Source organism: Thunnus maccoyii, chromosome 21 (genome assembly GCF_910596095.1).
Source record: "Thunnus maccoyii chromosome 21, fThuMac1.1, whole genome shotgun sequence".
NCBI lineage: Eukaryota > Metazoa > Chordata > Actinopteri > Scombriformes > Scombridae > Thunnus > Thunnus maccoyii.
The window spans coordinates 14,366,302-14,382,599 of record NC_056553.1 but is presented as its reverse complement, the minus strand read 5'-3'; the positions used below and the strand labels follow the sequence as shown (position 1 = coordinate 14,382,599).

At 40.4% G+C, this 16,298-nt stretch overlaps 2 protein-coding genes across 5 annotated transcripts in view; one reads left to right on the top strand and one right to left on the bottom strand.

The window, feature by feature from the left end:
* Window positions 1-801: 801 nt before the first annotated feature.
* On the bottom strand, window positions 802-8,346 carry gdap1 (ganglioside induced differentiation associated protein 1). 4 transcript variants are annotated; one of them, XM_042399814.1, is made up of 6 exons: window positions 8,281-8,346; window positions 5,132-5,324; window positions 4,396-4,569; window positions 3,752-3,846; window positions 2,212-2,326; window positions 802-2,003 (listed from the first exon to the last, which is right to left on the bottom strand). In XM_042399814.1, the coding sequence occupies exons 1-6, from the start codon at window positions 8,299-8,301 to the stop codon at window positions 1,651-1,653; spliced, it is 951 nt and encodes a 316-aa protein (XP_042255748.1). In that variant the 5' UTR covers window positions 8,302-8,346; the 3' UTR covers window positions 802-1,650. The 4 variants fall into 4 exon arrangements, with proteins under 4 accessions (XP_042255748.1, XP_042255749.1, XP_042255747.1 ...); XM_042399815.1 differs by lacking the exon at window positions 8,281-8,346 and adding an exon at window positions 7,970-8,059; XM_042399813.1 differs by lacking the exon at window positions 8,281-8,346 and adding an exon at window positions 6,725-7,068.
* LOC121888350 (junctophilin-1-like) overlaps window positions 8,137-16,298 on the top strand; it is a 29,536-nt gene continuing 21,374 nt past the window's right edge. Inside the window, exons 1-3 of the mRNA XM_042399811.1 lie at window positions 8,137-8,244; window positions 8,366-8,865; window positions 11,411-12,179. Of these exons, the coding sequence (XP_042255745.1) occupies window positions 8,487-8,865; window positions 11,411-12,179 (1,148 nt within the window). The 5' untranslated portion in view covers window positions 8,137-8,244; window positions 8,366-8,486. The remainder of the gene's footprint in view (window positions 8,245-8,365; window positions 8,866-11,410; window positions 12,180-16,298) is intronic.

Below are 16,298 nucleotides of genomic sequence, written 5' to 3'. Positions count from 1 at the left end.
CCTTATCCCTTAAAATTACACCTGTGTGATATAGCCCTGTAGCAAAAAATGATGACATTTTGGTTTCCATTTGCAGGAGTATGATTTTCCTGAGGTAACACACTAGTATGAGCTTATGGTCCTTTGACAGCTCAGCTCACATGTGGCTTTAACACATGTGAGGTATTTCTTTGACAGTGACACTACCCAGTCCCCCTGGACACTGAAAACAAAGGCCATGCTTGAAAGGCCATGCATGTGTCTGTTTTATGTGAGGCTGAGCTCACGTGAGGAGGAGTTTAAATCAAAGCTGAGCATATGTTAAATGTCAGTGTTGGCCAGGAGGTTTTGACTGGGCAAACAAATTACTGTAGATGTTGATTTACATCCAGACCCTGGAAAATGTGATTAAGACACTTTCATTGTTTGATATATACCTGTGATATACGATGAGCTTATCAAATTATGCTGAGTTGTGAATTTTAATGCCATTCTCAATTACATTTAATTGACAGGAAACACTGGAGATTGTTTAGGAGCATTTTAATTCCAGACAGATGTTGGATATGATAGCCTGGAGAGGTAAATGAGATCTGAAAAGCATTCATTCAACTATTGTTACATAGAGAATCTATCAAACAATGCGCCATAAGTCATACAGGAAAACATGTGCACAGGTGTGATGATGGGGGTACCTACAGAGCAAATTAGTCTTTGTGAATTTTTGTCAAATATAGAAACAAGTCTTGATGTGGCTTAAGTGCTGGGTGGATCAGTATGTCATATGCTGGCAGACCTGGTCACAGAAAGCAGACTGTGGACTTCTAGCACACTTGTTTTTAATTTCCTTACATGCAAATATTGACAACAATGAAACAACAAAGGAAAAAGCACACATTATGCAAAACATAGGCTATTAGGCTCTTAATATGGTGATTTAAGCACACATAAATATGTATTTAAAGACTATACTGGTATTTTTGCACATTTTAGCCCATTTACTATAAATCAGGTTTACCTTGTAGTATTTTCATTTTCATTAATTAATAAATATGTTGCTTCCTTCTCCTAGTCAGCGATTGTTTTCCATTAATATAAGTGCAGTATGAAAATCTACTAGTACTTGTTTATGTTTGTGTCAAAGTTATATAATACAGTAGATTCTTGGACATGTATTTTCAGCTTTGTCAGAGAGGAATGGTGCATTCATGTGCTATTTATGGGATTGTAAAGACAAACTTCCCAGCTTGAAGATAGCCAGAACAATGTTGTTTGAAAGCTGGCTCTTAACTTATAGCGCTCTAACAACAAACCAAATATGGTATTTTTGAATTGTAAAAAATGGGAAAATCATGTAAAAACTTCCATATGGTCCTTTCAAGTCAATCCTTTGGTGTGTAATGCAGATGTCACATAGTGAGGATGACTTAAAGTGCAATTTGTGCAACCAGCAACACAGAGAACATAGATAGCACATTGCTTAGCAAATTAAGTATTGTTTCAATTACATATTAATGATTTCTAATGAATGATCAAATTCTCCCATGTATTTTAATTTTAGACAATTGAAATGTGCTGTGATGAAGGCAATATTTCTCTTATTTTTGATCCATGACTACCTCCCACACTCACAATTCTGTTCTAAACCACTTGAACGACTTCTCAGCTTCCTCAGCTGAAGACAATCAGCCTCTTCTTCATGTAAAGAAACGCGAGGTAAGTCGCTCCCCCCAAAATGCCTATCAACAGAGTGGTACCAAAAATAACCGGTGCATTCTTCCTGGCCACACGAAACGCCACAGGAAGCACAGCTGAGATCAGGATGTTGTTGACATGGCCCAGAACCCTCCTGAAGGCCGGGCGCTGCACCACTCGCTCGTAGTATGTTTCCAGGTTGACACGGTTACCGTTGCCCCAGTAGCGGCGGGAGAGGCCAAGGAACTTGAGGCGGTGTAAGGTGACAGCCAGTGATACGTCAGCCATGCTGAAGAACTCCCCACACAGCCAGGACTGACTGCCTTCTTCTACGAGAGGAAGAGGATAGAGGAGGAGACATGGAGGATGTCAGAATAACAAATAAATTCAAGATGCTTCTGTCATCATAATTTAATTGTGAGAGTCACCACTGGCACATTGTAGGCTGACTTATAATAAGTAATATAATTATTTCTACTGCTGTGTTAATGCTATTAATGGTACAACGGTTGCTAGGTGACAAGTTGCCATGGCTACCTGGTGTTTCCTCCACCCTCCTCTGTAGCTCTGTCTCTACCTGGTCCATCACACTCTCCAATTCATCCAGAAGCTTCTTCAGGTACTTCATGTTGTCATGGTCAAACAACTTGGACTGCAGAAACATTTTCATATATAAATGCATTAGTTAGTTGCAAATGTACTTCTGTTACACACGACAGAAGACGAGAGCAGTAACTACAGAAGCTGTGAGTTTGGGGAAAAAAATGAATTAAAGTTTAAGGCTCATTGGTAAACTTCATAACATATAAAGATGTTGTAATGCCTTAATTTTATGCCTTTTAAGGCAGATTATTTTGCAAAAAAATAACTTCCATGTACACAATACCTAATACTGCACTCTTCAGTATCTGCAAATAAAATGTGCTCTAGCTTGATCTATAGACCATTGTTTATAGGGGTTAAATATATTTCTGTTTTACTAAGTGTCTGTCTATCCATCGACTATAAATACTTATTATTATTTACTTAGTTAAATCAATGTAATACATTAAACTAACTAGCTAGCTAGCTAGCTAACACTTGATATAGCTCTCTTGCATTGGCTGTCTCTCTGTGGTGTGACAGTGACCTACTGTCATGGTTCTGTCACTGACTCTAGAGACTCTAGAGAGTCTGACTCTATATTCCTTATAGCTGCCATTGTCCACCAGTCCACCAGATGCCCTCAGACTTTTTCTCTCTGTTTTGTGAAGACTGGACTGAGTGGGAGAAATGTTACTTCTGTATTTAAGTTATTTTCATGTATATTTTGTTAAGTTATACCAGTCAGTGTGCAGAGTCATTTCTTATGTTCTGTTATTCACTTTAAGTAAATAGACAGAGATCTAATATTGTGATATGTGATCTTCTGGTTTAATTTGTTTATGTTTTTTGTCTTCTGGTTTTGGTGGGTCTTTAAAAGATTCTGGCATTGTTATTTTAGTTGCCTTTACTAGTTAGTCTGTCTTTGTTTTTATTTCAGTTTGTACTGACAGCTTTCTCAGTCTTAGTTTTTAAGAGGATTGTGTTTTCTAGGTTTTGGTTTTCTGTGTGCTCTGTGTTTCCCTTCTGTGTTCCTGCACTTCTCCCCAGCCCGTTTTTCCCTACACACCTCATTAGCCCTGCCCTGCTCTCAGTGTTTTTCCCCAGCTTGCTGTTACCTTCACACCTGCCCTGTATCAGTCTCATCGGCCCTGCCCTGCTCCCTGTGTTTCCCTCAGCCTATCAGCTCCTTGCCTGTTCTCAGATTGGTCAGATGTTTCCCATTCCCTCAGTTCAGATTGTATTTTAGTCCTGGTTTTCAGTTCAGTTTTGTTGGATCCTTTGTTCTGTTAGTTCAGTTTCTTCAGTTTTCACCTGTGTTCAGTTTTGCTCAGCTTATTATATATTATATTATATATTATAATTATATATTTCTATGACATAATAACTTATTTTAAATATTTTACTAAGTTTTGAACAAATAGAAGTAGTAGTCAAAATCATGTAGGAACAACAGTTTGGCTTATATAGCACTCTGCTAACTTGAATGACTTACTTTTAAGCGCCTCTGTTTTGCAATGTAAGCATCTTTCAGCTCCGGGTTCTCCTCTGCCAATTTCTTCAGCTCTGACTCAGTGTTTCCTATTTGTGCTGTCACACAAAAACATAGCAGCATGTTAAAGACAAACAAAGACACTGTGGTTTTCAGTATAACAAAACTTAGATACATTTCATGATACTAATGTAAGAATGTGTCTGTGTGTGGGTCACCTTTCCGTCATGTGAACGGCTCCCTCCTACAAACAGACAGTCTCACATCAACGGTAAGTATAAGAATGAGAGGTGTTTAACTTAATTATAGACTGGGCTGCATTGTGGGATGGACACCCACACGATGAGATAAGGGACTGACAATAATTGACGGTATCAAATACACAGGAGGGCTCAAATAAACCACCATAGAATAGAAAAGTTGAGTAGGTAGAGGAAGATTTAAGTGTAACAGGGTGTTCTGCACAGCCTTCATGGTGCCATCTTGGCATCAAGTGAGATCTCTGTGGGAAGTTTCCAACACTTTGTTTAATCTGTGCCTACAAAATGGTTGTTGCGTAGGTACAAGGGGGTCCTATCCATTTCTAGATGCGCCTGGTAAATGTATATGTACATACTACTACTGGAGTGCATCTCAGTGTATCTTACTTCGTATGCTTGTGGCAGCATATGCAGGTATGTGGGAATCCACTGTGATCTCAGGGTGGAGGATGCAGCCGTGGGTGTAGGCATCCATCTGTAGTGAGTCCAACAGCTCTCTGTAGTGCTGCACTCTGTGATAGTACGTACTGCCCTCTTCAGGTATCAGCTTGGGAGTGCCTTCTGGAGACAAACAATCCATGTAAAGGAAGGCGCAATGGTGCAAGGTGTCACTTTGTTTCCTTACACTTTTTCTCCTTACAAGTAAAACAGACAATAGAGAATACTAGCAAAAGAACAAGTGTTGTATGTAAGTTTGTCTTAGGGACAATACACTAGAGTTCGGGTTAGGAAAAGTACAGTTATGTTGTGTAATATCGGTTATTTAAACATGTTATTTTTCAATATCTTAGATAGTTCCATGCTTACCAAATTTTCTCTCCTTTTAAGCCATCTGGATGACCCTTAGAACAAAGCTAATGGATCAATGCAAACCAAGAGAAAATGGAAAATTAAAAAAAAAAAAGAAATAAATGATTGAAAATGAACTACACAAAATTTACATCAAACATAAAAGTCAACCAAAAATGCTGAAAGATGAAGACAATGTACTAAAACAAGAAGGAAACTAGTCAAATGGAGCCCACCTTATACCTATCCAACCCTACTATAGTGTATTTTAACAGTGAGCGAGAGTTTTGGGCTGCAGGTCTGTGAAACACTGACAGTCTTTATTTAGTCTCACCATCATTGAAGTTTTGCTCCAGGTAGTCCATGATCTGTGTTGGGTCACAGATGACGTTGTCATTGTGCACTAAGACCGGCACCTCGCCAGCGGGATTCAGCCGCATGAACCAAGGCTCATTGTGTTCACTGAGTGGTAGGCTAACGTCATACTCCTCACAGTGCAAACCTTTCTCTGCAATAGCCAGGCGCACCTGCAAAGCAACAACCATGACTGTCAACAGAAGTTTAGGTGGGCCTATAAATACTTGATTAAGGCCATCTGATATCATAGTAATTAACTTACAGGTTTTTGGGCACCATGTCTGCATGTTTTGCTCTCTTGAAACTATGCAATCTGAACACTTTTGTACTTTTCCCTTTCACAAAATACGGATGCTTTTGAATTTAATGTCAGAGGATTTGCTGCTTTTGTTTATTAAACATCACAGCTAATCAGTTCACAATACACCGACTGTCACTTTAACGTTGGGTAGCTTGGCTTAAACCAAGAGACACATTTTTGTGTCAGGGACCCTAAACCCCCTCCAGAAAATTTTGTCCCATGGAGAAGAAAATATTTCATCTATGTTAGTGTTTACCACATACATTACGGCAAAGAGCAGGTGTACTCTGCAAGGTTACATTCCAACCACATTGGACAAGTAACAACAACAACACACATCCATCACGAATACAACAAAGTGGATACAAATATTAAAATATACAGTATATCAATATTATACACGTGTTTTACAAAGTTTCTTAATCTAAAAGTACAAAATTATTCTAATGTACTGCTTTGTATCAGTTTTAAAGACTTAGAATTATGTTGATTCGAGTACCTAGATTTATGAATGTGTCTTTCCTACTAGTACAATCAAATTAATGTTTAATGACTCATTGTCTTTAGTGGTAGAATTACTAGTAATACCAAACACTACATATTCATAAGAAAATGAACCAAAACTAGTAAGACCGTGGACAAGGCCAAAATACTTACTCTGTATCTTCAGGGCAAAGTTCTCAAAAAGAAAAGCCAACATTGATGTTTTTTCCCCAATGTTCAACAGAAGTATAGGTACTGTCCAGTGGTAACAAGGATGTTTGAAGATCTATTGTAATCCTGAGAAGCCTTTTAACACCAGATGAATTTTAATAGAGCTGTCCACTGAAATATGATGCTGAAAAATTGGCACACTCCTCTTCTATTCCCTTAATAAATACTGTGATGATGTGTTGTATATCAGTTTTAGTAATTTTAGTTAAGACATATGACATGAAGCTAAAACTACAGTACCATCAACAATAACATACACATTTTACAAATTTCTAATTAAACCTCTAATGGGGAGCTGTCCGTTGAACTGTGGTGCTGAAACGCTAAGATACTCGTCTTCCACTATAGTGCTTAAAGGTAAACAAACTATTCCCTTTAACGAATACTGTAGTGATAATGGATTGTATATATGTGTTTTTATGCAGGACAGATGGTGAGTGAGCTATTGAGCGAAAACCGCAGCGTCATCCAGAGTAACTTAAACCAAATTTCTAATCGAAACTCTGACGAGGAGCTGTCCACTGCACTGTGGTGCTGAAACATAATGACACCCACCTTCTGTGAATTGAAAGACTGCGTCCAGTGATAAAGCGTCAGTTTAGATTCGCTTTGTTTTGCGACTGTAACACACTGCTGGTGTTCATCTTGCACAGATTCCGTCTCTATAAGAGCTGCTTTCTCATCTTGGGACTCAGACATGTTTTCAGACGCCATTTTATCTGTTAGTGTTTTAGGGGACAAGTGAGGGCAGCACATCATATTACAGTCAGCAAAATACACCCCCTGCAGGCTCGGAGGGTAACGTTGATACGCCTCTCTTCATTCTGACATAATTTCAGAACAAACTGTTCAGAGAAAAATACTGATTTATTTTGCACTGCATACAGTCTCTAACTGCTCTTTTTTGTGCTGTTGTTGTTCCTGCACTTATTATTCTTCATATAGTAGTAGTAGTAGCTGTAGTAGTAATAGTAGCCTAGTAGTAGTGGTAGTAGTACAGTATATTAGAGTCATAGTCATCATTCACATTTCCTTAATATGCATCATTACAGTATTGTCAAAGCAGGTTGCACAAGGTTTACAATGTAAATATAATAATTCAGAATGTAAGAAAAAAAATACCACAAATGGTTTACATTACTTCACTATATACTGTACACAATACAGTTACAAAACTATAGCGTACAAAGGCTACCATTATTTAGTCATGCAATAAGTACATTTGTGCAGCAGAGGTCGCTATCATCTATTCCTCTGATGTGCAGGCTACTAGTGGTCCACACAAGGTTTTTGTAGTCGGCACTGATTCAAAAAATGAGAGCCTGGTATTAAAGGCCACCATCGTCGTAGTAGGTTACTAATTCTTACTAATTAATTACTAATTTCCTTCTTATTTTTGTAAATTCGAGAGTGGGATTTCTTATACAGCTATGGAATCATGTTTGCAACCACTGTTAAGAAAAAACGGTGCTTTAGCTCTCATAAGTAGTTTTAATCATAAAATACTACAAGAATAAAAACGCAAAACGACAAGTATTTATTGGAATATCACTGTTAGAGTGTAAAATCAGAAAATGAGGTACCTTCAACAGAAAGGTAATATGTATCTCATATGAATATGAAATGTTTATGATCAATATTTTTTTTAAAAAAAGTTAAACTTAACCTATATTCATGCTATCACCTTATATATTATTATATATATTATTGAATTGAATTGCATTGAATTGAATATGATAGCAATGTAATATAATAGCTGAAACAAATTATAGTTTAATAGTAATTGTATAATTCACTTACCAGTCACACTATAAATCCTTCTGGGTATTATGAGAACACTCAATTGCGGGAATTTACACATGTGTAAAGGTGAGGCGCGTCTTTCAAATGTTTAGTGTGGTTTGTCATCGCTTTATGGGGGGGGGCAGAGTGGGAGGTCCCTTTGGCGTGACGTTGCGATTGGCCCAGTGTCTTTCTTCAGCAGGGACTCGACGCCTCTCTCTCTCCCTCTGTGATCAGTGGGTGAGAGGGGGGAGACGAGCAACACACATCGGAGAACCCGGCGTGCGCCTCCGGTAAATGACGCCCACCATTCATACCTTTACACTTACCATTACAAATGCCTTTTGCATTACATGTCAATGCCTGGAAGTACCACTCTACTATCTTGACCCTCCAATTTTTTTGTTCCTCTAGTCATCTTCTTGTTGGCTCATCCTTTCAACACACCACCGGTCCTGGATCCCACAACCTCGGTCCTGGAGACGCCTGAGTCTGCAGCAGCGCACGATCTGCTTTATTTCCAGCCTATATCTGAATGACGGGCGGAAGGTTTGACTTCGACGACGGTGGCACGTACTGCGGGGGGTGGGAGGATGGCAAAGCCCACGGACACGGCATCTGCACCGGACCCAAGGGCCAGGGCGAGTACGCCGGGTCCTGGTCCCACGGCTTTGAGATAGTAGGGGTGTACACCTGGCCCAGCGGGAATACCTACAAGGGCTACTGGTCCCAGGGGAAGAGGCATGGTCTCGGTGTGGAGAATAAAGGAAAGTGGATCTACCGCGGAGAGTGGAGTCACGGTTTTAAGGGTCGGTACGGCATTCGGCAAAGTCACAACACACCTGCTAGATACGACGGTACCTGGAGCAACGGGCTGCAAGATGGATATGGGATCGAAACCTATGGCGATGGCGGTAAGAAACCCTGTGTTATAAATATGGCCCAAGGTTTGTTTCTAACGTGTGTGTCGCTTTAACGGCTGTGACTAGTGATGTGTTATGTAGCCTGTGAGTGTGTGTGTGTTCGAGAGAGAGAGAGAGAGAGAGAGGATGCTCAGACTAAAACTGAGGGAGGCTAATGGAAAAGCATCAGTGCATGAATCTCCATCTGTTATGATCTGAGTTGGAGCTGAGATTGCGCACTGCGCACCGTGGTCAAGCGCATCATCATTACTTATTACCGTGGTAGTGTTAACTTTTTGGAAGCAATTTAAAATAATGCTTCATCTCTTATTCCAAGGCGCATCTCATCTGATAACTACTGGTTGCTTCTCATATGACAGTGGGAGAAGAGTGACTCCTGTTGCCTGCTCAGTGGCATCATGCCCTGCCTAGAAGGAATTTGGAAATCAGAGCAAATCAGTCTGTTTGGAGCCAATTATAGCCAGACTATCACCTTCTTCTCTTGTCATTTTCACATTTGAACCTTCACTGCTTTAACACATCTCTTTAAGAGTGTCAGTGTGTGGGTCACTGTTTACAATGAAAATAAACTTGTTTAATACACACTCATAGGAAAGTTCTGCTTTTGGTCACAGTTCTGCAAAGTGTCAATATACTGACACTTTCTAGAAAAAAAGGTGCATATCAATGGAAACAAGTGAAAATGTATTTACACACTGGGTGCATTGTCCAATTTCTAAATGACTTTATGAAGTTAAGATTAATAGTTCTAAAGTGCTGAAAATACACACAAATATATCTATGCATTCACACACAGGACACACTTTTTGACTTACTGAAAGTTAGAGGTTAGTGCAAGGCGTCTGTCAGAGCTTTGATGTCACTAATCAGTGCTGTGTCCACAGATTGAGTTTGTCTAGAGATCTGTGTGATCAGGGACAGAGAACATCCTACAGATGCAAGTGTTTGCAAGCGACAGTAGCAGCAAGCAGTTCTTTCTGATTATAAAACAAGTCGCAGGGTGATTTGTGAGCATCATCTCCACTAACCAAGGCCTTATGGTGCAGAATAAATGCTTCACATATGAGGGCCGGGCTTGGGAAATCAGCTGATCCTAGAGGATCTACAGAACATCTGGCCATCTGACCCTGCAACATGCTGATAACTTGATCTGCAGGGTCACCGAATTGAACTGCAGAGCAGAGCCAGCCTGTTAATCTCACACTGTTTATCCATCTAAATTCCTGCCCAGGCTAGTATATCGTTTCCCCTCAGAATCTGACCATTATGGCTTATTTCATTGTATTGGTCAATGAAATGCGAGTGCTGGATCAACAGGCCTTTCTTATTATTAGGATCAGGATTGTAATATGATGCTTGGAAGAAGCTACAGTAGGCCGGCACATGCTGATTGGGCTCAGCAGCACCAAATGGGATTAATGAAGTATTCCTCTCATTATGTGACTCATAGCAATTCCCTGTCGTCAGAGACAAGTGGATGGTGGTGAATGTGCCGACTGTCAGTGGGGGTATCAGTACCTTAATCAAATCTTTGTGATTGAGTTAGTTATGCTCACAGTCCCAGATCTGAGGGGAAGGAGAGAAAACATTTCATTAGCTGACATACTGGGCACCCCTACAGCAAGGCTCCTCTTTGCTCCCATGGGTAATACTGTTTTAAGGACTCTGTTTTAAGTGCAGATATACAGACTCAAGGTTCACAGACGATATGGTAACACCAAAATCATGATAAAAATAATGAATAAATATCAACCAAAGATTTGATTAGTATGAACTAACTGTAACTAAGAATACTAACTAACATTTGCTTCTTAAAAATCATATGCATAATGAGACCATATCTGACTGTGCTTTATCATACCAGCCTGTATTAACTGTCTCTTCCTGGAACTGATGGCCAGTGTTTCTCAGAAAATGAAGCCTAATTCAGTACACCCAAGTAGTACTATTAAACATGGATTTTCACCATCTTAAGCATCTAAAAATAGAATATAGTATAACTTTTAATCTGAAGCGCCATGGTTTTTTGGGGGGAAAATATTTGCTGTTTGTAACTGTTGCCTTTCTGACTTGCAGTTTTAATGTCTCTAACGTACTTACCTTTTTACCTGATAAGCACAGTATCTACAATTTAGGGAAATTGTAAAAGGGATGGGATGACTGTTTTGAATACTGTGTGGCACTGTGTCATCCTGTATAGCAGTGGTTCTCAACCTGGAGAGTCTCAAGATGATTTACAGGATAGCAAAGAAAACAAAACAACTTTGGTATTTCTGCTTGTTTCTTGAGGGAAAAACTGGATACTTGTAGTCTTTCAGGTCAAATGAAACAATTTGAGAAAGAAAAATCATCTCTCTTTGGTGGAGGCACTCACAGCTCATTGGAATGCAACATGTGAGGATGGGTTACAAGTAGATAGTATTTCTTTTTAAAGGGTCATAAGCCCAAACGAATGGAACCAGTGCTTTATAGGATCTGATGTATACAGTAGTTGTGACTATTATGACTCATTTTCCCATGTCTACCTGTTCCTCAGGTACCTATCAAGGCCAGTGGATGGGTGGAATGCGGCATGGCTACGGCGTGCGTCAGAGTGTTCCTTATGGTATGGCCACCGTTATCCGCTCTCCACTCCGCACATCTCTGGCCTCCCTGCGTTCTGAGCAGAGCAACGGCACAGTGCTCCAGGACCTCTCCTCCCCTGCAGATACACCAACAGGCAGCCGCGGCGGCTTCGTCCTTAACTTCCACTCAGACAGCGAGGTTGTCACCGGCAAGAAGAAGGGCCTGTTCCGCCGGGGTTCACTCTTCGGCAGCCTCCGGCAGTTGCGCAAGTCTGACTCTCGGACCTCAATATCCAGCAAGCGCAGCTCAGCACGCAGTGATGCCACCATGAGCCGCATCAGCTCCAGTGATGCCAACTCTACCATATCCATCGGTGACGGCGAGCTGCCAGATGAGGACCTACCTCTAGAGGACCATGTGGATGCCACCACCACCGAAAGCTACATGGGCGAATGGAAGAATGACAAGCGCAATGGATTTGGTGTTTCAGAGAGATCCAACGGGATGAAGTACGAGGGAGAATGGCTTAACAACAAGCGCCACGGTTACGGGTGCACAGTTTTCCCAGATGGCACCAAAGAAGAAGGGAAGTACAAAAATAACGTGCTGGTGCGTGGAATAAGGAAGCAGTTGATTCCTCTTAAGAACCCCAAAACGAAAGAGAAGGTGGATCGGGCTGTGGAGGGGGCACAGAGGGCGGCAGCCATTGCCAGGAGTAAAGTGGAAATAGCAGCTTCCAGGTAGTGTGTGTATGTGTGTTCATTCATGCTTCTGTATGTGCATATGGGTGTGTACTTCGTAAACACAAAAAAGACAGGGCTCTTAACAAGTGGTGAACATCGTCAGGAGTTAATTGTCTATTGTAGCCCATGGTTAAGTGAGACAGTGGCCTGTTTGACAAATATCTCCTGGTCTGATTGAAGGCTCAGTCCGGTGTAAGTGGAGTCCCATGACAACACCACGACCTTTATACATCATCAACAGTCAAGGCTTTTGTGTAGCCAGTGTGATCATCCCTGGAAAAGGTTCTGTTTCTATTCTCTGCCCATATCTTTCATTCCCAGGGAGAGGGGTCAGGCATCTTGTGTGTGTGTGTGTGTGTGAGAGAGAGAGAGATTTGTATGTCTGTGAGTTTATGTGCATGAGCAGTATAGCCATACCTGCACCTGTGCCAAGTGCGTGTCGTGTGCCCAACAACGATACCTGCTACCCCTGCCAAGTATTGCTCTGATGTGGCATCTGCTCTTTAACAGGTGGATGAGATCTGACCTTTTCATTTAAAGTCTCCTCCCTACTGGGACACAGTTCAGGGTACGCAGCATCGCTTTAACATCCTCTGGTTTCATTGCATCAGGGAACTATTAGGCTGAAGACTGAGTGGATGTGTACAAGCTGTAAAAAGGTCTCCAAGCAATCACGCTTGTTTTGACTTTTTTTCGTCTGTCTCAAGAAGTGCACTCAAATTTGCATGTATGAAAACACAAAACTCAATACTCAAAATCACAGGCGTCTCACACACACAAACACACTCAACGCAATGAAAATGGACACACATACTCACATATAAACATCAGTAGTTCTATCAAATAATTTAAATAAATGTAATGAACTATAATTTCACTTAATTAAGTAAAACTGCTGGGCACAGCTGCACTTAGGCACAGCAGTGGTTTGAGCTAAATGCTAATGTCACCTTGCTAACATGCTCACCATGACCATGCTAACTAACATGCTGATGTTTAGCAGGTATAATGTTTACTGTGTTCACTATTTTAGCATGATAGCATTTACTTACTAGAACTAAAGGTACAATTACCACATGTATAAAGTGGTTGATGGGAATGTCATTAGTTTTTTGACAAATTTTGACAATTTTGAAAAATTATCAATTAATTAATTAGACCTCCCGGTATCCCTAGAGGAAATGTCAGGGGAAAGTCATTAGTATTCATTGTTTTATGCTAATGCATGTAGCAGATATTGAGATATTTCACTGTATAAGGGCAGGTGGTGCTACAGAAAGAATTGAGGATCACCTTTATGATTCACTTTTTGGCACCATGGATATCTGTACTGAATCTCATTCAATCAATCAATACATCCAATAGTTGTCGAGAAATTTCAGTCTGGACCAAAGTGATGGACTGACCAACAGAATGTCATTACCATCCCTAAAGACTTGCTGCTAGCGTGGCTAAAAAAAAAAAAAAAACATTTTTAGGATTATTTGACTGCTGTTACACCAACTTAACTGTGATAAATCATCACTTAGGCATCTGGTAATTTATTTCAACAATTTTTAGGTTTAATTAATGATAAACACTGTGTTTCAACTGTTAAAATAATATACACGTTCAATATGATAAAACATCAGAGATAATGCATAAGAGAATTTTGACTTAGTGCTGAGCCCAGCCATTTACAGCAATACAGTAATAGCAGACTTAGCAGGCTTTATTATAATATCCAGACATTCTTTTAAAATAGAATAAGTCCTCCCCGGCAAGCACAGAGAGAAAACGCTTTATTCTGCAGATTTCAAGGATATAAGATGAAGATTACATAAGGTGGATTTAACATGCTTAATATTAAAACTCCTGCTTTCGTTTTTTTACTTCACAGAGAAGAGCCATGATATTATGAGTCTTTGTCTGTGTCAGGGAGGTTTAGAAACCTACTGGGGAAAAAGAGAAAAATGGATAATGTGTTGAAAGAGCCATCTGATCTCCTCTACAGCCGTGCATTAGAGCAACAATTTACAGTAGAAGGAAGCACATGACCTAATGCATAGCGCTAAAGCAACAACAGTAAAAGCATTCAAGCTGATACAAAGTGTTTACGGCAGCAAACAAGCTCCCCTGTCCCCTGTACTGAAGTAAGTGATCAAATTACTGCCTGGTACATGCCGCCCAATCATGTGCTCATGAAAACCTCAAAACAAGATCTTGTATTCTCCTGACTGAAATCAAGAAAATATTTTTATGTCCATTCAGTTAAGAGTGAAGCTGTGTTATAAACAGCCAGAATGGCAGACTGTGACGGTTGTAAGCAGGTTATGTAAGTCTCATTATACAGTGCATGGCAAAAGATGCACTCGTATCGATCCAGCTCTAGTCACATGACTCTCTGTCTTTGAATGTGGAGCGTACCCGGCGGATCCACAGGGACAGAGGGAGACAAAAAGACAGAGTAAAAATGGATTGAAGTGAGAGAGCTGGGGGATAAATGTTGATTAAATAAGAAGTGAGATGCGGCAGGTTTGCTGAGCAAAAGCTTTCTGAGAAATCTTGAGTGGACAGAAATGAAAGGAGAGCGGAAAAAACGGGCACAGAGGGGAGACACCCACCCCTCCCCTGTGAATTACAGTAGCCACACAAGAGCTATCCCATCAGCCTGGTGGGAAGGGTGGAGCTGATGACCTCATGCTCGTCATAAGCCAATCGATAGAGAGCTAGTGTGATGCGGTGGAGTGGAGTTCTGTGTCTGTCTGTGACCCCCATTCTCAGTTATTTTGTCACCCTTATCTATGTAAAATGGACTACTACACACATCACATTCAACACACTCTTGTGTGTCCGTTTGTCTAAGTGGGTGTGTGTTTGTGTGTGTGGTGGGGTTGTGTCAGAGGCCTGTGAAGTGAGATAAGTGAAAAATGTGTTGAAATGTTTTCAGCTTCATGGTGCTTATTCCACAAAGCCTTTTTTGTTACAGACCAGCAGTTCAGGTATCCTGGTGGCTCAGTTGTGTGTGAGCATATACAATGTATAATACTGTAATGACCCGTGGTACACGTCAAACCCCACCTAAACTTTCCCATTACACCCCATAATCTTACCCATTAGCTCTTATCTTATAAAAGCAGAATTGGGATAAAATAAACTTGCTAAAGCTGCAACCGATAGTACTTGCATATCACTTGAATTTTTATATGTTTTAGTTTATTTTTGATGTGTTATGAGATGATTATTATTTCCCAGGTTAAGCTGATTGAGCGCACTGGCTCTACAATGCTAAGAATAATTTTTTCAAAAAACGCCAAAACAAACATACTGAAAGCCAGTCAATGCATGGAGGCCAAATGTGTGTTTCCATTTGATAGCACTGTTTGCTCTGCAGACTCTGGTGAAAGTTTAACCAACACCTGATATGCAGGTCCTCCAGAAAAGGAAGGATATTTATATGAGGCTTATTTTTTTTTCCTCCTGCAGTAGCAATCAGCAAAATGTTCAGACTGATGATATCCTGGAATGATTTAAGCCTTTGCCAGAGTCACATTTTTACCTCTGACAAAGAAGTTGTTCTTTGCCCGTTTTGTTGTCACTTTTATTAATATATTAGACATTTGTTGGACAGATTTGGATTTGTGTCAAATTGATGGCAATCCAGATCTGCGATTTTGTACATTTGAGTGTAGGTGTGCAGGTTGCAGTTTTTCTATATTCAAAAATGTGTTTTTGTTGTGCTAAAAATTGTTGTGCTACTCTCACACACACATTAAGCTGTTAAGTTCTTTACCCAATATAGGAATCTAACAACTGTACATATTAGAAAAAAATACATGTGCACGTGTCTCTCTCTCTCTCCCTCTCTCTCTCACACACACACACACATACACACACACACACACACACACACACACACACACACACATACCTCAACATATATGCATTCACTTAATCAGTGCCCACCTCTCTCCAGTCAGAAACACCTCACGCACATACACTATCACACACACACACACACACACACACACTGTTATAAAAACCCATAGAGTGCATGCGGTGTGTGCTACTCTGCTAGTGTGTCAGCAGTGAGTACTGACTAAATAAGGCAAGGCATCAGTTGGCTTATCAGCACCA